This window comes from Cygnus atratus, chromosome 1 (genome assembly GCF_013377495.2).
Source record: "Cygnus atratus isolate AKBS03 ecotype Queensland, Australia chromosome 1, CAtr_DNAZoo_HiC_assembly, whole genome shotgun sequence".
In the NCBI taxonomy this organism is placed as follows: domain Eukaryota; kingdom Metazoa; phylum Chordata; class Aves; order Anseriformes; family Anatidae; genus Cygnus; species Cygnus atratus.
Genome location: NC_066362.1, coordinates 112,903,996 through 112,927,618, shown reverse-complemented (window position 1 = coordinate 112,927,618; position 23,623 = coordinate 112,903,996). Strand labels below are relative to the sequence as shown.

Sequence of the window (23,623 nt, the reverse complement as noted above, 5' to 3'; positions counted from 1 at the left end):
ATGGTTTTGTGTCTAGGAATTGCATGTTCAGACAATCGTGCTAAATGAAATTCTGTGTTCAGAAAGCAACAGGAAAACACACTTTCTGCTTAAGCACAGTTTTGATATACTCCCTTACAAGAACTAAAGCTATAATTTTTCTAAATATCAGTTACAGCTAATAAGTTAGTGTGTGTGTAAAACAAGAAGGATAGTGTGTAAAGAATTTAGTAGCAGTCTTTTGAGGCTATGATATTACACGAAGTGAAGATACAAGTGGTTCATGCAGATCAATTCAAAGAAGTGCTCGTAAAACCTTTAATGCCACGTCATCATGTATGATGCAAAAAAGAAGGAAGAAAATATTTAAAGCATATTTTAGCCAACAAGTTAAATGCAAAGAGTTTAAATGGAGCTTTATAAAATGCAGAAATGAGAAGTAGTTTATCTGTAACTAAAATTTACCTACTGAGTCATTCTTAGATTGTCTTGTCCTAGAAGCTAGTGCTTGATTGCATTTGGAAAAAGAATGTTCCTTTCTTTGTGTTATGCTCAGTATGTAGTATGACTAAAAAGCTATGGGGGAAAAATCACTTGAAAGAATATGCTTGAGAGGATAAATGTCCTACTACAGAGCTGCAAACCAGTAAGTCTGCTGACATTCAGCATACAAAGAATGTCACACAAGAAACAGTGTCCATGTGAAACTTGAGAAAGTGTAGTTTCCGAGTATGGAAAATCCATAGAAAGGTGTTAGAAACAGGACCACTTTTCTCATTGCTTTTTAAGATACAACAATGGGATTTGGAAAATTGGAGTAATTCCTTAGATAGATAACTATTTATAGGAAGTTTGCTCTTAATTGCAGTTTGTGGGTTTTAAAGAGTTGGACTGGAGCTCAGGGACATCATATTCAAGGGCAAGAGAGCTAGTCTTTAGACTAGTATAGGAAACCCTCAGAACTGAGGTTCCCAGATCCTGCAGTAATGGGAAGGAGGGGCACATACTTGGGTAGAAACTGTGCATCTAAGAGAAGTTTTTTATTTAAAGGACAAATGTTGTCTTAGAAAATGTGAGGGCAAGAATCACTAATACATTATGTTTGGTAGAAATGGAGTATACATTTTTTGTGGTTTCATATAGATCTTTCAAAATAGCTATTATTCTGAAAATGAGAGTGTAATTATGAGGGCCAGATTTAGAATTGTGCCCTCAGGTGCAATTTAGGTTGCTGTGCTCATCTTTTAAAATTTTAAGGAGTCATTTGTCCATATATTCTAGTATCTTCTTGTGTTTTGTATACATTTGCTCCCAAAATGTTATTTCAGTTCAAATCTGCTATGTAAATTATTGATAGCTTTAATCAGTGATTCATTAGCTTTTACTTTTAGCTCTTCTTTTTTTCTGTTTAGCTTCCATCTAATTCAGTTTAAATTTTTGAGAAATAATGTATGTGTGATAGAGACTGCTCTGTTTCTAGAAAGAGCAGAGCTCTTCAAAATGTTAAAAAAAAAAAAAAAAAAAAAAAAAAAAACTTAGCAAAAAGAAGTCCCAGCATCTGCGTTTGTGGGCTGTTAACTTGCAGTTTCTACAGAAAGGGCAAAAATTTCATACCAAATCTCTCAAAAACACATTAGGTATCTCGAGAAAGAGTTCTATGAATGTGTAACAGTTGTTTCAGGGCATTACCAGACAGGTGATAATCACAGTAATTCATCTCTTCGTTTCACATTCAATAAAGCATATTTCTAAGTAACCTAAAATGAAGGAGAGGAAAATAAAAGGTTTGGCATGTAGATATGTAAAATTAGTTGTATTAGATATAATAAATTATATCTATGTATCATATACGTCTATTTCACATCATTGAAAATATTTTACAACGAAACGTCTACCAGCTGTGCTATTGGCTGTGACAAGGGAGCATACTTACAACTCCATTTTGTACACTGGTATAAAGTTTTCTTAGTTATGTGCCTTCTTGTGTTATATGCTTCTGCTTTAGCTAGCTTTTTAAACAGCCGCTTTGGAGTAAGGTAATAGTTGTGAAGCTTCTGTTAGCTGAAGGTAGCCCTTTTAACAGGTATTCCATTGAGAAATCAGTAAATGTTTTTCTTAGCTGCTGCTTTATCCTTCAAATCAAGTCTTAGCAGTGCGTGGAGAGGCTTGTAGCAGAGAAACTTAGCATGCCGAAAAACCTGCATAATACAGAAGTGCATAATACGCGCTACATGTTTCGGTATCTAACAGAACCACCACAAGTTTAAGCCTAATTAACCCACAAAGGAGCGTGGTCTCAAGATTAAGAAGAGCGTACCAAATAGTCAGGTCAGGCCAGAGTAGAACAAGCAGCAGAAGTTGATCTTCAAAAAAGAAATGAAGTTATTTTTTCCCATTTTGAAGCAGAAGGTGGTTGCTTGAATGTAAATATTCTCAGAAGAATGTTTGTATATCTTTCTGTATGTTGGTCCATATTTCTATGTCTTATTTCCCTTGTCCACAGGAAATCCATCTTACATTCCTGAAATGGCTTGAGGAAAATGTAAATGCTGAAGGAGTAATAGAATCCAGCAAAGTGTCTCTTAAATTTGTTTCATCTTGTGAATCAAAAATGGAGACAACTCTGTCTCTGATGTCAGTCATCACTGAGATGGGAAACTTCTCATCAGAACATTTCAGCCTGGAGATGTATCAACAGAATCTGCAAACAAAGAAGTTTGGAAAGATTCTTCTCTTTACTGAAGTTACCACCACAACGATGAATCTTCTAGATGGGTAAGACAGTGATCCATACCATCTTGAGTAAGATTTCTGATAGGAATTCACAATTATAGAAATGTTCACAATGTTTGGAAAGAAACATTTTTCTCTTTTGTTTATTTGTCACCTACAAGATACCCAAAGTCAAAAATGCTGATTGTCTATGAAATAGGACACAAAAGAGAGATCTTTGTGTTCACAGAATATTAATTGATAGTGTATAAAATGCCAAGCTATAAAGGGTGCAAGAACCTAGTGTGACAGCTTCTTACTTGGCGATTGACTTTAATTGTTAATCTTGCAAATCACGAGCATTATCACAGGAATGTTTAAGGTATTAAATGTCCATATTTAGGAGATTACATACATTTTCTAACTCAAGTTATTTTCTGAGCTAGTTACATAACAACAGTAGTACCAAGTAGGTTGGGGCCTAAATTTTAACATTGCTGTTTTCTCTCATTCCATTTAATATCCTTTCGCTGAATATTCCACTAAAATGCTCTTTGGTGTTTTTTAAACATCGGTTAGGGTTGTGCTAGACGTTCTTTCATCATCACATAGATGACCGTTGTGAATGAGTTGTGAGATACCTTTGAGAAAGTAGTTTGTTAGAGTTTTGAATGGGATTAAGTGATATGAAAATCACAGTTAGTAAATCTTAGGTTGGAGTCTATGTACAAAGACTATACTGTTATGTTTCAGAACATGAAATAGTCTGATGGAAAAAACTGTCTTTAAGAAGCTGTTCCTCTTCAGGAAAGATTTTTTCTGTGTGTTTCTACCTGCAGCTCTAACTTTTCTTGACAGCCACTTTTGAGTATCAGTGTTAATTTATCTGCAGAAATTGCAGGTGAATTTTGCTGTTGAAAATAACCTCAGTAATTTTGTTCTGGATTTTCTTTTTATCAACATCATCAGTTAAATCGCCTTGAATGTTATTGTAACTGATTAGTTAACTAGCAGTAATAGCTTTACTTCTCAGCTAGAGAGCCTAAATTGTAAGGCTGATATGTTACAGAATATGCCTTCTTGCAGGTAATAAAGGTGATTTGTTTTAAAATATACATACACAAAAACTGTGAATGAGCATGCATTAGAACAGTATTACAGTAAATCAGTGTAATTTTACAGTTGACACTGTTCTGATAACTAAAAATTACCTGAAATTAAGTATTTATAGTGTTTATAGATAGAATTTACAAATGATAATTTGCCCTAAAATTTTGTAATTTAGAGACAGTTCAAATCAAATACAAATTTCTTTAAAGCCAAACTATTCTGTGTGCGTGCATACATACACGTGCACACACATTAAAAAATGTAGCTATCCAGTTTTGCCACACCCCTTCCCCCAAATCTACATCCTACTCCTACAACTGATTTGACAAGGGCTTTTGGACGTAGACAGTCATGCTATTTCAATAGAGCCCAAAAATAAGTATTTTATTATTATTATTGAAGCATTTGTAGTATTTACATCTTCGTTTCTAGTATTCAAATCATATTCAACTCATAGGATTGAAAGCAGACTTACTGGTAAGAAACTGAAGAAGTGATAATTTAATATGTCAATACTTTTCTTTCTGACAGTTGTTTTTGGTGGTAGTTCTCAGTAACAGTATCTACATATCCCAGTAAGATGAAGTATATTATTCAAAGTCTGTGAATTTATTTAGATATCACAAGCTAAATAGAATCATGTCTGGCCAATTTATTTACGCTTATATCATCCAGAAGGCAAGGGAGATGAGAGAAGGGGTCTTGGTTTTTCGCTGAATCTGGAACCTTTACTCTTTTATCTCTAAACTGATGTCCCAGCAGAGTGTTCAGCTCACAGGTTGCTTTCTTATGCAAGTAGTCCAAATGTAATGAAGTGCTTGGAGATGTGGGTCTTCAAGATTTTCCCCGTTGTGATGCAACTCAAGTAGTTGGTTTTCAGATAAGATGTAAACCAGAAGTTCTTTCTCTAAGCAGCTTTTACAGGGAAGGTGGTCCTACTCGGATTATAATTTGAGTGATTAAATTTCTTGTAGAAAGTCTTTTGTTTTAATAATTCAAAATATTAATATGATGGTTGATGATATTGTAAATACACTGTTGTCATAGATAAAAGAATAATGTTGTCCATGTGATTTCCAGTTCAGCAAAGTACCTTGAGATTTCACAAATAATAAGTCATAAATCACTAGAAATCGAGGCAAATATCTATTAGATATTTTATTTATTCTTTCTGAAGAAAGAAGTTGTCAGTTTTTAATGTACTTCCATAAGAACCAATACGAATGTGTTAAGGTATGTAATATGTCAGGTTTAGGATATGTAGTATGTCACTTGCCAGTTCAAAATGAAAGTGTATCTCAAGAAAAAGAGTTTCTTTCATTGCACAAAAAATAAATTCATACTGATCAGTTGTAATTCCCAGAAGAAAAAAAAATTATACCTTGTATAGGTAATCAAATATTGCAATAAGCAAGTGCTACAGGATGGAATCTCTTAGATTTATCCAAAGTTTATGATGACTGAAAATGTGACACAGCCACCTCAAGAACTTAATCCATGGGATTAGTAGTGAATTGATTTAGTAAATTATTTAGTTAGTAAATTACAAATAAATGTAGCATTTAACTTCCGTGATTTTAGGTTTTCTTATACCTCTCCCACAAACTGAATGTCAAATGTTTGCCTCTCTTCCTTTTCACTTCCCCAAACCTTCATACCCCCAAAATTAAGACGTCGAAGGAGAAAGTGGGCTGGAACTAATTTAATGGCTGAGTGACCTCACAGTAGAGAAACAGCCGGAGCCTAATAGGGGTCTTTGTCTACATTTCCACCCTGGCTGGTAACGTGCCAGTCAAAAGTCAAGCAAGAGAAACAGGTGGAAACTATTAGACCTGTCATAAAGTTTGAAAAATTGATTCTGGAGTCTAAGTGAATAGATTGAACTTGACAGTGTTGTCCTAAAGATTCTAAGGGAAAATTCTGTAGTTTAATTTGGAATCCCTTGATTGTTCATTAGCTCTCCAGATGGCATGTCTTGACATTTTGCATATTAACATACACACTTTATTATCATTGGCATACATTTACATGTCCTAAGGTAACGAGCAAAGTGTGAATTCACCTGTAAGTATCTAAAATTAAATGGCATTAGTCTAATTGTAAAGCAAAGATTTGCTTAAATATCATGTACTTTTAAATAGTCAATATTGCTTCTATGATTTAAAGTTAAAAGCTTTAAATTAATCATAAGACTACATTTAAAGCATTTAATCTTTTATTTCTTAAAGTAAAATTTATATTTTTTTACCAAAGATAGAGACTCCCCTATTGTTTTATTTTGTTTTGGTTTTTTTGCTTCAAGGGAAATTCTTTCTGTCAGTCAGAAAGAAATGTCAGAAACCTTGTGTATTTCTTCAGAGATATTTATCCCAATAGCACCTGACCAGGTTAAACTTTCCAGAAGCAGTTCCACTTTCATTGTCTCCTCTTCTTAAAGAATGTCTGAGGTTGTATGACTCAAAATGAAACCATTATTTTTAAGGATGCATCTGGTATGGTGATGCCAGTATTGAGTTGTGGAAACGAACTTACTAGGCTCACAAGACCTGAGGTTGATAAAGAAATATTTCTAGCACGCTTTAATTAGCTGGAATGGTTTCACAATCATTTCATTAAAAATAAATTAATTAGGTATTCAGTTCAATTTTTTTCTTTACCAGCACCTAATATCTTGTTTTAATGTTTTATTTGGCAGAAGATGTGATTTATACATTACTAAGCCAGCATGTGATATACTGTACATAAAATGCCATTGTGGATCCTGTTTCCCCAGTGTTTAAGAAGAACAAAGGCAGCTGTTCCTGTGCCATTGTTAGGAAGAGTTTGACACAAATATGGTGAATTTTAGTAGGAATGAAATGTGGGAGAAAATTGCTTTCATAATTGCTGAGTGGGATTTTTAAATAAAATGTCAGTTTAGAGTAAACAATTTCCAAACAGTTAAAATCTTTGCAAAAGAAAATCCTTTACATTGTTGGTGCCATTTTATTTTTTCTTTATGCTTTTCAAGATTCATTGTGCTACAGCTTTAATTTTGGCAAGTGAGCATTAGGACTCGGATTTTATTTTTAAAACTCATGTTTTATATTTAAATACACGTGCTGCTTATGCAGGTATGAGTTAGTGAAAAGTAAGAGCAGCTTATAGTTGCAGGAAATTGGGATGGCAGTTCAGAGGCACAAACAAGCTGAGATTGACAAACTGTATTTTGTACCTAGTGGGTGTTTTTTTTTCAAATCCTTGTGATGTTTTACTCTACGTAAACACAGCAGCCTCCTGTTTAGTCATTCCATGCACCTCAGTGATCTCTTGTATTCTCTGTTTAAACCATGTTTTTTAAGAAACAAATTGAAATCAGATAAGCCGGGGGGGTGGGGTGGGTGGTTTGAAAAGTGGTTTGAAGACAGAAATTTGGAATTAACATAGCACATGCAAAATACGCCATATAGTCACAGTGCTTGTATTCATTCCATCATCAGGCATATCTGTCTAAAGCCTGACCTCTCAGGTATTTCCATCATAATTCCATGATGACTGGACTACACGCACGAACTGTTGCTATTGCAGCTATTGGCTCAACTTGATTGACCATTTTCTTTAAAGCTATGAAAATTGTTTACTGCTTCTAATATTATTTTAGCTAGCCATGTCTCGTAATCTAGGCTCAGCTGGGTGGAGGAAGCAGTTGTGCTGTGTAGTCAAAACCAGCTGCAAGGGGGCTGGTTTGGACAATATTTGCAAATAGGGACCTTGCGTTTTCCTCACTTGAAGATGTACAGGTAGTTGGATTACAAAATCTTCAAATGGTAGTCTTTGTCTCTTATTGTGATGAGAATATCCTAATACATTAATAGTCTTCTGTAAATAAATGTCACCAACATGTTTGTAAAAATTACCCCTCTGCATCCTTTTCTCTTAAGAAAGTGTGTTAGAGAGCTAGAAAATGCTGTGGTGGTCAGGAAGGATGCCTTTGTCTCAAGAAATTGCTGTTGGATGTTTAAAAAATACGTGCTGATAAACTGGTCAGTGGCATTTAAATGTTGTATGAGTTTTCTATGTAATTTGCTACAGATACATAACCAAAAAATATTTTATAATTTTGGATAGCCAATCCTTCTTTGTGTAGAGGACTCTCACAAGTGCATCTCTCTTTTAAAAGCTAAGATTCCTTGGTTGTCTTTGTTTGTTTGTTAAGCTATGTTGTGGGATAGGAATACTTTACTTAACAAATACTTAACCTAAAACCTAAAGTTAGATACTAGTGCCAGTAGACTTGCTCTTTAAAGGATTTCATTCTTTTAACCTATATACCTCCCATTTAACTTAGCCTTGATATAGTACCATCTCCCTTTGTTCTTTTCATCATTGTGTTTACTAATTTTTAAACTCGCATTTATTTTATCTATAGGGTTGAATTTGCAACAGGGCTTTTTATTCTCAAAAAAAAAAAAAAAGGTAGCACATTACATTGGAATAGCTGCTTCCATGATTGTTTTTCCTGAGTTTTTTTTTCATATTCAGTATTTTGTGCCTCTCTTTGGTCATAAAGATTAGCTCAAGTAACAGGATATGTTTGTTGCCCTTAAATTAAAATAATTTCAACAGTAATTTTTGCTAATTTAGTTTTAAATGTATATTATTTCTGACTTTATTCTTCCATTCACTTATTGGTACTGTTTTGCATCATCCAGCGTTAGAGAAAGCTGTCCTTCATCCTGATAACACAAGATCATACAGGAATTTTTGTAAAACAGCCAAGAGTCTGTTCCCTTCCTTGCCTGTATAAAGCGAGGAATTCGGAAGTTTTTGGCACTGATTTGGTTCTGTGCCATTCCCAGACTCTTCTCTGCAATAGCATTTTTCATTACATGCATGCTGAAAGATTTCTGTATTAGGATTTGTCATCTCCTTTGTGTCAATTTTCCTTGCCTTTCTTTCCACCTGTTGTAAATGGTTCGTAAGGACGCTAAACAATTAGGTCCCTATTTTCTTGTCACGCACCTTGTGTGTCTGATTTTCCATGGAACTGAAGACAAAATATGTTTCTCTTTATTTTTTTGTTATGTAAAATTAGTAGATTTTCTTCCTGTTAATGAAGTGGGCCTCCTGCTTGCATGGTTTTTGTCAGCACAGGGGGAGGTTTGATGTTCCCAAAGGGGATTGAGTCATAAAAAAAAAGATACCCGTTTTGCAGAGCAATTAACCCACATTGAACTCTTATAGTATATTGTATTACCCTGCTGCTGGAAGTTCCTGAACAATCCGTATTGTCGTATGAATACACATGTATCCTTGGGACACTCCTCATTTGTTAAATATGAGTGGTAACCCTATAAGACTGCACAGTTAAAATGATAGCTAGAGAATGGAAATAGAAGGGTTTCAAGAACATTATCTTGTTTTGTTTTACATGGAGCTGTTTTCATGCATGCATTTTAAATCAGACTTTTCATATTAAAATGAAAAAAAATAATGCTGAAATTAAAAGTCATCACACTGTTGAAAGAGGATTAACTTGAAAGAGTTGTATATTAGAGTACAATGTATGTAATGGAACGGAATACAATATATAATATATGGATATCTAATCACATAAATTATAACACACATTACATATATATTATTGTTACTCATTTGCTAACTTTGTGACTGTCAATTCTGACTTTGAATTTTAAATTTGGTCTAGTAAAAACCCTGTTGCTTAAGCTTAAATTGCCCAGAAGCACTTGTGTGTTACTGTTTGCACCTCAGTGAGAAAGAGCGTTAAGTTAGAAAGTTAAGGGTTTGGATAGGAAGGCATGAAATATAAAGGTTATGGGTAGGGAGTTTCTTTGTACGAGGAGAAAGTAAAGAGATTTTGATGCTTTTTCAATCATCATTTTGTAGCATATTGTTAAGTATAACAAAGTCAGTTGTGTAGTGTCAGTGTGGACGTGTATCAGGTAGGGCTATCGTTGTCTTCATCTCATAGCTTTCTGCGCACTGGGAAATCTCACACCTTATTGCCATGGGTCTAAGTTCAAATTGGAATATTGCCTCTGGTGAAGTTTTGCGTTTATAGTAATAAGGAAAAAACATAAAATAAGATGGGCGGAAGTTAGCGTAGGACATGATCCATTAATGATCTATTGATTTTAAAAGGGTAAGGCACAGCAAAACTAAATATGTTGATAATGTAGTCAGATGAACCAAACTCCCCGCCTCCGTACTTAACCTTGCTGAGTAGCTCAGGGCTTGGGCAAGTCATGGACCTGCATTCCTCCCCATACCTTTTTACTGTAGTTGAATCACTGGAATAGTAAAAGAATAAATTAAAGGTGTTGCAATCAGGTAAAACAGAATAGCAGTTAGGTAGTCAGATGTACTAGGAAGAGATATCAAGTGATGTGATAATGCATTCTGTTAATGGGCTACCCACAATGTATGGAGCTGAGGAAGTCCCAGTTTAGGAACTAGTAAAGAATCCATTTGGCTGGACACTGCACTTGTTTCTTACGCTGTTGACCTATTAAGGAGATGCGCTGGAGATACTCAGCACTTGCAAGTTCCAAACAGACTCCTTGTTTTTTTCAGTAAATGGAAATATGGGACAGGTTGGAGAAGTCAAGCCCAGTATGCTTTGCTTTGGAATTCCTCTGACCGTTGTATTTGCTTTAAGGGATGCATAGGGCCTACTTCACTTTTGGAAGTAGAATTAACATCTACAGAGTAATTTTTATCTGGTTATTTTAGGAAGCTGATGGGAAGAATCCCTTTTCTCAGACATGGAGAGAAATGTGTTGTGTGCTACATTTTTACTTTATTTTCTTTGAAACTACAATAAAGATCCAAATTCTGAACTAAAATTAAATGCAGTCAGACAAAATGTGAATTATTGTCTGGAGATGCCAGTTTCTCATTCTGACTGTACATGGAGAATACCATAATCATGTTTCTTAGAAGTTCAAAGTTAGGTCATGGCTTTCAATTTCCATTTTGCACATCTCCATCCCTTTGCCCTTGCCAAAAAAATAAAATAAAAAATGGTTGGATTTGCTACATCGTAGGAGCTGAGAAACTTGCAGCATTACTGTTCTGAGGAAGTTTAGACAGCACCTGTTCCAGTGCTGTTAAGAATAAACATACTGATTTTTATTCTTATGCTGCCAGAAGATAGTAATTTGGTTTCAGAATAATTCACTGATTGTTTTCAGTGCCTAAACCTTTCAAAGCTTGTGTAATTTCTACCTTAAGCAGTAAAATAAGAAAATCCCACAGAATCTGAATTCTTTTCTTAAATCCCACTGGCCTAATTTATTTTCACTTATACTCCTAGTTAAAATATTTTAAGAATCTGTTTGTATTCAAACGAAGGCTTGCATTTATCACACCTCATATCATTTAGCCTAAAATGTCATGGCCTGTAGAATGGTGTGTAAAAACCGAGGTTCCCCCACTGCAGTTTTGTGATCCCCAGGATTGCTATAAAATACAGTACCTCATGTTGCTTTCAAAAGAATTTACTAGCATTGTTCTTGTTGCTGAAGAGTTAAATGTGGCAGAACTTCCAAATGTTTTTTGTAAACTTCAGCTGATGCTATTTTAAGGATGATACTATCTTACATTAAAAAAAAAAAAAGAAAAAAAACACAAGTATTTTAAAGGTATCTTTGCAAACACTGAACTTTCGTTCCATCTTTCATTAAACAGCTGTGGAATACAACTGGAAACTGTTCTATAGACCTTTTTCATTTTATCTGTGTTTGAATGGATCATCAGTTTGTCCATTTGCAGAGGAAGAAGAAGGAGAATACTGAAAAGAAAACAAGAAGAAGAAAAAAAGTAGAGATGGAGGCTGAGATATAGGAAATAGGAAATAAAAATAAGGCATTCAAGGGAAACAAATCTTATCTGTGTTTGCTGAATATTTCTTTAACAAATGTTAGGGTGAAATGAGTGGCATGTAAAAAGATTGCAGTATTAATTGGGGAAAAATCTACATGTTGTCAGAGTGCATAGCAAACCAATTACTGATCAGAAACCTGATATTCCCTTGTTCAGCTGGCGAATTATCTACTGAAAGATCCTGTACTGTTTGGATTCGTTTCCTTCTGAAGTCATAGAGGCTGGTAATAAATCCACTTGAGCATGTGGTAGTTCCATTTCTAATTTTTTTGTTTGAAAACTGGGGAGTATGAGGAATTTATTTTTTTCAGGTTAAAAATAATTTTCTATACAGTCGCATATGAATCTGCAAATTATGATATACTGCTTTGCTTGTTTATTTTTAGTCACCCTTTTAATCTTTTTTACCATCATAAGCATCTTTGAATACGTAATCAGAATCCCACAAACTGCTTATATTTCATGTTTTTAAAAATGTGGCTTACAACATAGTACGTTATACTTTTTGGATCTCGTGTAATCCATGAAATTGCATGTTGCATGACAGTAGAAAAGCTTCAGAATTCATTCTACCTGACTGTAATGCTTTCCACCCATTAATTTACCATCTTTATTCAAATCCTAGAATAGGCAGTTAAAATATCAAAATGATATTTCATTGACCCATTTCTACAACCCCTAAAACATATTGGTAAACTCAGATGGCCTGTGGGCTTATTTAAAGAAAAACAGTATATTTTATACTGTCGTATTTATCTTTCAGCTAAAAGATTTCATCCATATAATGATTGTTAAGCCCAAGACTTGATCTTCACATATGTCTAAACTATTTGGTTGTATAAACTAGTTGCTACAGAACCAGTTTCCTTTTAAGGATGCATATTGTGCAATGTGATTGCGGTACTGAAACTGAAATTTCTGAACACTGGAAGAATAATGTGCAGAAAATGTTTTAGTGGCTAAGAGTACTATTTCACTCTTCACTGAAGAGTGAGGATTTCTGCCCTGAGAACAAATAGGTATTTAATATACTAGTGTAAATGCAGGTGGAAGTGATATCAATCAGGCTTATAATCCATTGTAGGGCTGTTTAGTGCAGGCATTGGGTAGAACTATCTGGTGAAGTACAGATCTGGTACCAAAACCTTTTTCTTTGGTGGCTGAATATAGACCCTCATCCCTGACCTAAGATGGAGTGAAGTTTGGATATCTGTTTTCTTAGGCTTTTAACCTTTTTCTTCTCCTTTTTCTCCTCTGTTTGCACTACTGGCTTCTGAAACAGTTTTATCAAGAGCATACGTTTCTGAAGTGATACAGAGGAATGCTTATGTGATCTCAGTAAGCCGTCTTTCAGGCTTTCATGAAGGAAGAAAATAGTCTAAAATGTTATCCACAGATGCATAAGAAAGAAATAATATTATTTTGGACCTTTAAGTTTGAAGACTCCAAATTACATAAGAGTTCTCACTCAATTCTTGATTTATTTGCAAAAGATAACGTGTATACCTTATCTGGAGTATGGAACCAGATGTGTGATACAAAAGAAATAGCTGGGGGCCACATGCTTTAATGCAAATCTAAAATCCTGTGTGGTAGTTGATTCATGTAAAATTCACGTGATACGGAATACTTTTAAGTTAGTAGACCGTATCAGGATAGCGAGGATCAATGCTTGTGGAATGCTTAGAATATTCAATCACAGTTTATCCAAATGTTTTAAAAAAGAAAAGCGAAATAATCACCCCTTGCCAAGGTATTTGGAAAGCAGTTGTGTGGCTTGGATATTTTTTGCGGTAGTAGCCAGGCAACACAGAATTTTCAACTGGAAGATGTTGGAAAATCTGTAGAGCTCTATGAATCTAGCTTATTTGGCTGCCTTTTTGTTTTTCTCTTGGCATCAGTATTCTGCTGCCGTTCAGTTGCTGCGTTTACATGTTTTTCTTTGGAACTAAGTATAGATATTCATATTTCTCCATCAGAATATTGTCAGTGTGCTGACAGAAAAAATACAAGGAAGATGCCCTTGTGCATCACAGTACCAGCACACTGTAAAGCCTAAGGTAAAAAAGAATCCTTATCCCAAGAGGCTTCTTGGTTTTACGAACAATAGTTAAAGAATCTTGATATAGCGAGCTGGAAAGCCTGATGTATGGAAACATTCAGCCTAGATTCAGACACAGAATGTCACCTTTGCAATGTATTTAACTGACTATGCCGATTTTGTCCCCAGGAACTGAAGTTTGTTTGATTAACTCAGATTTCCACAGAGCTGTATGCTGTAGCCACAGAAATGGAAATTTGATTACAGAATATACTGTCATAGATATTTCACTGTATGCCATGTTCTAAGTTGTTGTTTTTTTTTTTAACCCTTCTGATAAAGAAAGACAAGGAATTATTCTGCCTAACAATCAAACATGGCGTTCATAGCACCAAAATGGTGTTATAAAATGGTCCATATTTGAACATGTAATTTATCTAAGCAGTTGTAACTTTAGGTATGTAAAACATATTCAAATCTTACAGACAAATTGATTGTATTTCTTCATCTGCGTTATTGGCAAGGATTGCAAATACATGCTTATCACTTTTGGGATAATTAAAAGACTTCTGCTTATCTTCTGTTTATTTCTATTCCCAGTAGCTTTCTCACACACTTAAAGTATTTTGCTATTATCAGCCATTTTTATTTGTTCATTTTCTGGTTTTGGTTCAATTTCATGTTTGAGATGGATAAGATATAACTTACTCATACCGCAAGCTAGTTAATAAGTACCAGTGTAATTAATTAGTAATGCATGTCCTTTTTTAAAAATGTAATTTAATGTTAAAAAAAAATCTGATAGTTGCTGACTGATAAGTAAGATACTGCTGGCCGTATTCAGGAGAGAAATGAATTGGGAGAAATAAATCTTGTTTTAGTTAGTGACTCAGATCTTAACGTGGTATATGCTGGGAAAAAATGTTTTGTCTTGGTAAACTTTATTGGATGTAGCTTTTTCTGTAGTTTATTATCTTGAAACTTTATTGGTCTGATTTTAATACTGCAGTTCTGAACATAGCTTGGGATGAGTAAGTTGTAATGATTAATTACTTCAGAAAGAAGGAGAAAGATTTTCTTAAATCCCACTTCCTTTTGTCTGTGTCAGCTGACCTAAAAAATGTAAGTTACACATATTTCTGATGTGTGTCATTAAGAATTTGCATGCTGCCTTCTCTACATTTTCTGTTATTTTTCACCAGCTTATTCTCTCTAAAACCAAGGAATAAGGTTTTTTTTTTATGCTAGAGAATGGATTCAAACTTCTGTTTTCACAATATGATTAAATAGTTGCATCAAGTATGAAATTCAGCACAATTCCATCTTCTTTTTAACTAGCTATTTTAACAGTTCAAAGAAGGTAAGGTCAAAGGGAAAGAATGAACTCATAAAATTGAACTGTTTTCAGCTACAGGTTACAGAAATAACGCAAGTATCTTTCCTGGCGTTTTATGCAGAATTAGGAGTAGATGAGAACAGCTAGACGTAAATGTATTTGAGGATGCCTGCAAGCCTAGGTGTAACAGGTTGTCTAACTAATATTAATTGATAAGACTCACCAGAAAATTCTACCGATTTCAGTGGAAACCAGCTATTAAAGGGAACAGAGAAACCACTCACTGTGAAGATTTTGGAAACAATACAGTCACATTCTGGGGAGAAGGGTGGAAGAAAAAGGGAAGAATAAGTAAACCTGGAATGAAAATGAAGATTTCTTTTTGTGAAGTTCAGAATGATCATTTTTGCCTACAGGAAAGCTGCAGAGGGACTCTTTATCAGGGAGTACAGCGACAGACAAGGCGTAATAGATTTAAACTAGAAGAGGGTAGGTTTAAATTAGATGTAAGGAAGAATTCTTTACTGTGAGGGAGGTGAGGCACTGGCACAGGTTGCCCAGAGAAGCTGTGGATGCCCCATCCCTGGAGATGCTCAAGGCCAGGCTGGATGGGGCTTTGGGCAGCCTGGTCTGGTGGGAGGTGTCCCTGCCATAGCAGGGGGGTGAAACTGGATGGTCCTTAAGGTCCCTTCCTACGTAAACCATTCTGTGATTCTGTGAATAAGCAGGTCCTGCTACTTGTTGGCTATAACATTATTCATTCTGGAATATTTATTATTCATTTTCAGAATGTCTGAGGGTCATCATTAGCTCCACGAGGAAGGTATGCTAATGTTCCATATTGTTCTGTTTTTGATTTTAGCATGACATGAACACAAAAAGTATGCTAGGCAGTTTTGAGAGTACAGGTAATTGGAACATTAGGATTCTGCCTGATAACCTGTTTTTCATCTAAGGTACATTTCAGAAGTTTCAGCATTCAGTGGTCATCAGAACAGATAATAATTAGTCATTCACAAATTATATTTCACCAGTGACTGGAGAGCAACTGCACAGAAACTATATCCCTTTACTTGAGAAGGAGGTGAATATTCTGCTGTTAGCTGAAGCTGTAATACAGGGTATTCGTGATAATAGAATTATATTGGTTTGGGGGGAAAAAGTAATTTACTATGAGGCACTAGCTTAATAAACTGGTGTGCCAACAGGAGAGGTTAAGAAGGGTGACAATATTCTATTTCGATGTTTTGCCAAGTTAAGCAGTGAAATATTGTGAGCCTGAACGAAGTGAAATTAAATGCTTTCTACTGGTTGAAGTTTTTCTTTGAAAAATCTCAGTGAGTGAGTGACAATTCAGAAGTGGTAAAGTGTAACAGTAGATAAGTGCCCTTCCTTCTCTGCTTCCTCTCCCACTGAGGAGAAATTGCTGAGCAAAAATCTGAAGTGCTGAGGTGTTTATTTTAACACTGGGAAACACTTATTATTTCAAATATTTGCCTGCTTGTATATCATATCTATTATACCAGATGTGCCATATACAAATTAGACACGGCTCATAAAGTGTGGTAACCCTAGATTTTTCAAGATTTTGGATGTAAATTTTCCTTTTATTTAACGGATCTCTAACTCATGTCATGGAGGCTTACTAGTGATGTAGGTCTATACCTTTCTAATTAAAACCTCAGTAGAATTCTTCCTATACTTGAAACATACACCTTATTCAGTTCCTCCCTTAAATATATATATATCTTTATATATGTATCCTTAGATGGTGTTGAAGCAAGAAACGTCGAAATGAAGGGAGCATTCACTGGCTCTGGAACCAGGTTGTCTTAATTACTTGGCTAGGTCTGCAGCTGCATTTACCATCTAGTAAATCCGTCCTGATAGTAGAGAAGTTTCTTTACAGTGATGGTAACTATACAAAGAAAGCCTAAACTAGATTCAGATTACTAAATATGAAGTCAGAGATGAATAAAATATAAAGGAGACCAGGAGTCAAACTATACTGTAATTTCTTTTCACTTTTCCTTGTACGATGAGATAGTTCAAGTGAACACTTTATGCATGTGTTTATCTTTCACTCTCTATATAATGGATTCTGGCATAGGAGCATGCATTCACCATGCATGTTAATCTGGTTGAAGAGAAGGTTGGTTTTTGGCAGGCTGTGCTGCAGGCACCCTCCTCTGGACTTCGCAGAAGAGATGCCAGCCAGCTTTGCAGGCTAGCCTGTTGGGAGTGTTCTCTCATCTTAGCTGGCTGTGGAGCCAGCTGGCAGTCATATCCAGCACAGCACTAGGTAACATGAATGAACTAGTCTTCAGAGAACTGGAGGGTTTTTTTTCTGAATTTAGCAGAATCATTAAACACCAATTTCCAAAAATGATTTTGTGAATCTCTTTACAAGCTTCAACCATATAACTATTTAATAAAATGAAACTGAGAAGGTTTTGTATTAAGAACTGTCCATTAATTTTTAAAAATCACAAACTTTGACTGTTTTGCTTTCAATCTATCGTGTACTTCAGTATTTCTAAAGGTCTCTTTTATTGTGTGATATTAATGTCATCAAGGGAGCGAGCTGTAAGGCAAAAGTATTTGCCTAGTGTGTGTTTTCAGTTTTATGTGTTCTAGTAAATCTGAGGTGCTTCGTTCTGGTTTTCAGGTTTCAAAATACATTAACCATCTCTCCATCTTATGCGTGGCTCATACCCACCTCGTTACAAGAAGGGTAGGAACATGATCCCTAGATGTGGTTTTTCCTAAGTAGGTGATTATTGGTATGTATGCCATTTGTGTGTAGATTTCTTCACTGGACCATATTACATAGCGTATTAGGTCTTCCTAGCATTAGTTACATTTGCATGTAGGTTTTTTCTGTGTGAATGCATTCTGGAGGGTGGTTTTGAAACACTGATATTCGTGTTACTAGGGATATGTGTGGTGTCTGCATTATTTGTCAGTGATCTGAATTGGATTTGGTTTCAGAAAATGTGAGCTAGTTCTATGCTCATTGATTTTACCTACAGAAGTTTTAAAGCACCAGCTGTATGGCAGATGCTCATATTAAGGTCTTGCATTTCAAGCAGAACTCAAGACATTCTTAGGATACCTTATTTGCTTCTACTACAGATTTTTCTTCTTCAGATTCAGCCAATCCATATTCATGGGTAAAGAAAAATTTCAGTCTTTCATCAAAACCTACTGGATAGAACCTGTTGCCCTTCTTCAATTTCTGTTCTTCTCTGTTCTGCTTTCTCTTCTGCTAGACCATAGCTGGTGAGTAAGATTGAGTGGGAAAGAAATTCTATTCTGCCTGTTCATTTCTACCAAATCAAAATTGTGTTACTACCTGCAAGCAAAAATAAAACAAAATTTAAACATATTGCTCTCATTATGTCCGTGTCCTTAGGTCCTCAGTTCTTTTGATTCTTCAATAGTCCAATCAAATGTCAGTCTCAAGCAGTGTGCGGAATTAAATGGCACAAGTGACCTGATTGTCCAACAGTAGAGGTCTTTATCCTGTCCTAGGAGGCCAGCTTCTTCTTCTTTTTTTCTTTCTTTTTTTTTTTATGACTGTGATCTATATAGTTGGTTTTCCTTTTTTTTTTTTCCTCCTGAAATTAGAATCTCCTTCTTGCCTTGACCCTTTTTTTTCCCCATCTAGCTGCATATTGTAATTTAAAGCCTTCTTTGATGGTGGTACAACATTGTCCACAAACTTTAGTTCTGCATGGAAGTAGACTCATAAATTAAGGACAGATATAATACTGGCCATAAAGTACTTGGTATAATATTTTCTTTGCCGTATTTTCTACTGCTGCTTCAGGAGAGACTTGCATGTGTTTTTACTTGCATGTTGAATCACATAACTTTTTCTGGAGGCTGTGTGTGGCTTTAAAGATAGTTACAAAATAAAAATTGATGCAGGAGTGGGGCCTGAATTTACAGATCAGATCTGGACCACTTCACAGCTTTGTTTTTTCTGCAAATCTACAATTGTTATTATTAGGCTCTAACTATATAAATTGAGACTACAGACTGTAACTGAAAGTATATTTTGACCTTCCTTAATGTGGGAATTTGACAGTCCAGCCTGGGTTTTCTTGAATAATTTAATTTTTCTTCTCCATGTGCTTCAGAATTTTGCTTCCAGAACAACAACCAAAAAAAAAGGAGTATATATCGTATATACGGCATTATATTAATTATATTTATATTCTAATATATGTTAAATATTTATGTTTATTTTGTAGCAGTTACATTTTTAGTGAATACATTTGATAGAAGATATTTGAGTTTTTGTTTAGAATGTACTCACGTACACATTGCAGTTGTGAGCTTTAATAACGTAAGCATGTGAAGACTTATGAAAGGAAGGAAGTCTTTATTTCTAGTCTTTTATATGACAAAATTCAACCTCATGAAGGCATTCTTTTCATACATTTATATGAATAAGATGTTATACAAAATTGTAGTGTGATTTCTTTGCGCTTGGGATTTGAGCAAGTTTAGTCCTGTTCTGGATACTAGCTAGAATGCTTTTCAAGAGTCTTTCCCAACGTTTTTAACATGCTAGTGTTATGTTGTGTGCTTTCAGGAACAAATTAGAGCACTCCAGTAAAGTTGGATTATAACATATTTAAGAAAAATAAAATGTAATTTGTTCCTTATCTTTCTAACTTTAGTTGTCATAACTTTGTGCATCTTTTGTTGACAGGTATATGACAGTCTAAAATTGGAAAACTTGGGGGGAAGCTCTTTCTTGTTGTATTGACAGAGAATTACTAAAATAACATGTTATTTCAACACTTAGGAGTATTTGACTTGTTAGATTTCGTTTTCAAATTTAGCCCCAAAAGTAACTAAAATGAAATTTGTTTCTCAGGTTTTAAGTGATATCAGACCAGTTGTCTTCTTTATGGGAATTTTATAGCTCCATGCGTATCCTAGGATGTTGAATAAAAGTTGCAAAATAAGACTCAGTATAAATGTTTGTGAAAAAAGTAGTTTTTTGCATAGTATTGTATTACAGAGATGCAAAATTAGGAAGCCAAAGGTATGCCCTCCTAGATGTGAACACAGTGGTTGCCAAGCATCTTTCTGAATTGCATTTATGTTGTTAAAATTGCATCTGTGTTGTTATGCTGCACATGTTGAATAGTCTGAAGTAACAGCTGCTCACCCTATGGAAACCAAAAGTTTACGTGAACATTTGAAGGGGAAGAGCGCTGCAGAGGATGATGAGAAATGGGTTATACTGAGTTTTTCTTAATAGGACATGGTATACATATGTTCTAGACCTACAGTACTGTGGATTCTACAACATAGCACAGAGAGAGAGTGTAAAAAGGTGATTCCTGATTCATAACATGGAAGATTTCCGCTTAGTTGCACTTAAGTGACTACAAAAAGAAAATGGCACCGTTGATATTTGGCTATTTGTTTTTGATAACCACATTGATAACAATATTTTTGATATTTGTTGATAGGAATATTTGTGTCGTGCCCAATAGAAGTATAAGCAAGAAGAAATCCTTGGAAGCTCAACTGAGAATTCAAATTGCACCATTTGACCTGCTCCCCACATAACTGAAGTGGGTTTTCTGGTAACAGGTTCGCATTTAATTACGTAGCAATGTGGCAGAAAGCTGCCACTGCTGAAACTGTTTCAGCAGTCTTTCTGCATGGTTTTGCAAACAATAAATGAAGTTTTCTCAAAGTATCTTATATGTGTCTTTGGCCATTCCAGGCATCTTTTTTAACATGGAACATTTAGAGCTCAGTTTTACTGGCTCTAAACTTCTGGCTAGGAATTATCCCATAAATGCCTTGTTTATCACGTCTGACAAGACAACACCTTGGAAATACTATTGAAGGAAAGGATAACAAGCCTTCCAGGAAACTCTCTGAAATTGTGAAATACTGCCTGAAATTTTTATGCCTTGTCACAGCATCCCCTTAAATAGCTTCTTGCAATATCCTTCTCAAATAGTGATGTCTAGAATTAGGAATATTAGTAGATGGCTACTGTGCTTTCTGGCAAGTGTAGCTTCCAGCTCCACTTGGATACATCTCTACACATACGAAACTGCTGTATAAAACAGATATCTCTAGAGGCCCAAGTTTTGGAGGCTATAGTTTGTAATCTGGTAAGGGTTGCCATTCGTTATGTTTGTATTACAGCTTCTGCCAAGTACTTATGACAGAATTATGGAAGTATGAAGTGCTTAAATAGAGACCTTGAGAAAGAATTCCTGTGAGGAAACAATATTTCCTTACTGTGGTTAGGTGACTGGATGACTATAGACCACTATTTCATTTGCACTGCGTAGGATAAGTGCTGGTTCATGTGGGTGGTTCATTGGGTTGTTTTGCTAGAGATGCAATATTTCCTTTTCATGCACTGTTACTCTGCATAGATAATTTAAAGGTTGATGTGTGATAGCTGCTGCTCATTTACTTTGGTGTGAGCACTGTGTCCTTTTCAGGAGTGAACGTCACGGAAGAGAGCCACCATTTTGAAGTACTGTCCATTGAGAAATTGCAGATTGACAAAGAAATCCCCGATATAGTTCTCTGGGAAAATGCAGCTAATTGATTAGAAAAATCTTTTGACTGTCCTATACAAACAGCATGGTTTTTTAGTGGTTGCGTGTATGGAACTGATATTGGTGAAGTTATGTATGAGAAGAGCTAATTCTGAGAAATTCAGCCGAGCTAAGATTGTAGCAGATCAAGCATTTCAAGGGGCATAATGAACAGGTAGCTGCACTCTTGGTTCAGACTGGTGTGAACAGTTAAAACTCTGCTTTCATGATCTCACATTGAGTTTGTTTCTCAGTAGAAGGTTGTCTTCTGATTTGGACGATGTCGTGTCTGCATGCTCATTCTTTCCGAATGGAGATGCACGGGCTGTAATTTCAATTCAGTTGTTTCAACAGCTAATCTTTGCATGAGATTCTGAAGGTGTCTGTATCCTGGCAATGAGTCCAGCTAATAAGATGCAGACTTTCACCTGCGTGATTTTAGTCTGCCTCAGCAGAGTCTAAAATGTTTAGCTGGTGAGAACTTAGTGATCTCGTTCAGATGAGTTTGCTCTGGAAACTCTAAAACATAGGAGACGTCTAATAGAGGTGAGTATGAAGGACAATGCACTTTATAGCAAACAGGAAGATGAGGGACTGTGTGGGGGAAGTTTGATTATTTTTCTCTCTTCACCAGCATTCAGTGATTTATATGATTGTTCAAACACTGCTTTTAGTTGGTATTTGCATCTCCCATGTCTGTCAGTTGGTGCAAAGGGTTGTCTATGAGAACAGAAATTTGCCTTACTTGGATTAGTTCCAGATAAATCATAGTTGTGAAGTTTTATTCAAGAAGCTGCCACTTGCTACCATCAGGGGAGTGGAGCTGTCAGATGATTTCTTTTACTGGGATTAGAGCCATGCTATTTTAATATGATAACAACAAAGTTAAGAAGAGAAGTTAATATCACTTTTGCTGAACATCTCAGAAAGCTGCATGAAACTTTGTAGCTGCATAGGTGATAGTACCAGAAACCACAGCAATTTTACAATCCACCTTTATTTCAAAAATATGAATTGGAGCCTATCTGTGTTACTCCTCCATGGTGGACCCTCTGTTTAAAATCTCTTTAGTTCATGTTAAACATGTGCCGATGCAAATGGCACCTTGCTGACATTAGAGAAGGGGAGAAAAAGAGCAACAGGAGATGTCAAAGGAGTGTGTAACAACAAGAGAAGAGTGAGTAAAAAGATTCTTGCAAACTTCCCTTGTCAAAATACCAACACGAGGGAATGCTCTCTGGCATAAGATAGCTGAAACTACTGTAGTCCAGTGATATCAGTCTTGATATGAAGCTTGTAGAGATTCTCTGAACCAGTTTCAAACCAGCATTTACAACACTATAGTACTACGTTCAGCATGTGTTCCTAACCTGAGTTATCTTGACTGTTGTGCTTTGCAGCTCTTGTAACTTTTTACTGACACTTGAACTTGTGTTATTATTAGGCTCTAACTATATAAATTGAGACTACAGACTGTAACTGAAAGTATATTTTGACCTTCCTTAATGTGGGAATTTGACAGTCCAGCCTGGGTTTTCTTGAATAATTTAATTTTTCTTCTCCATGTGCTTCAGAATTTTGCTTCCAGAACAACAACCAAAAAAAAAGGAGTATATATCGTATATACGGCATTATATTAATTATATTTATATTCTAATATATGTTAAACATTTATGTTTATTTTGTAGCAGTTACATTTTTAATGAATACATTTGATAGAAGATATTTGAGTTTTTGTTTAGAATGTACTCACGTACACATTGCAGTTGTGAGCTTTAATAACGTAAGCATGTGAAGACTTATGAAAGGAAGGAAGTCTTTATTTCTAGTCTTTTATATGACAAAATTCAACCTCATGAAGGCATTCTTTTCATACATTTATATGAATAAGATGTTATACAAAATTGTAGTGTGATTTCTTTGCGCTTGGGATTTGAGCAAGTTTAGTCCTGTTCTGGATACTAGCTA

At 35.3% G+C, this 23,623-nt stretch overlaps 1 protein-coding gene across 1 annotated transcript in view; it reads left to right on the top strand.

The window, feature by feature from the left end:
* HLCS (holocarboxylase synthetase) overlaps positions 1 to 23,623 on the top strand; it is a 127,521-nt gene that overhangs the window by 40,756 nt on the left and 63,142 nt on the right. The window contains exon 6 of the mRNA XM_035545978.2: positions 2,483 to 2,754. Within this exon, the coding sequence (XP_035401871.1) occupies positions 2,483 to 2,754 (272 nt within the window). The remainder of the gene's footprint in view (positions 1 to 2,482; positions 2,755 to 23,623) is intronic.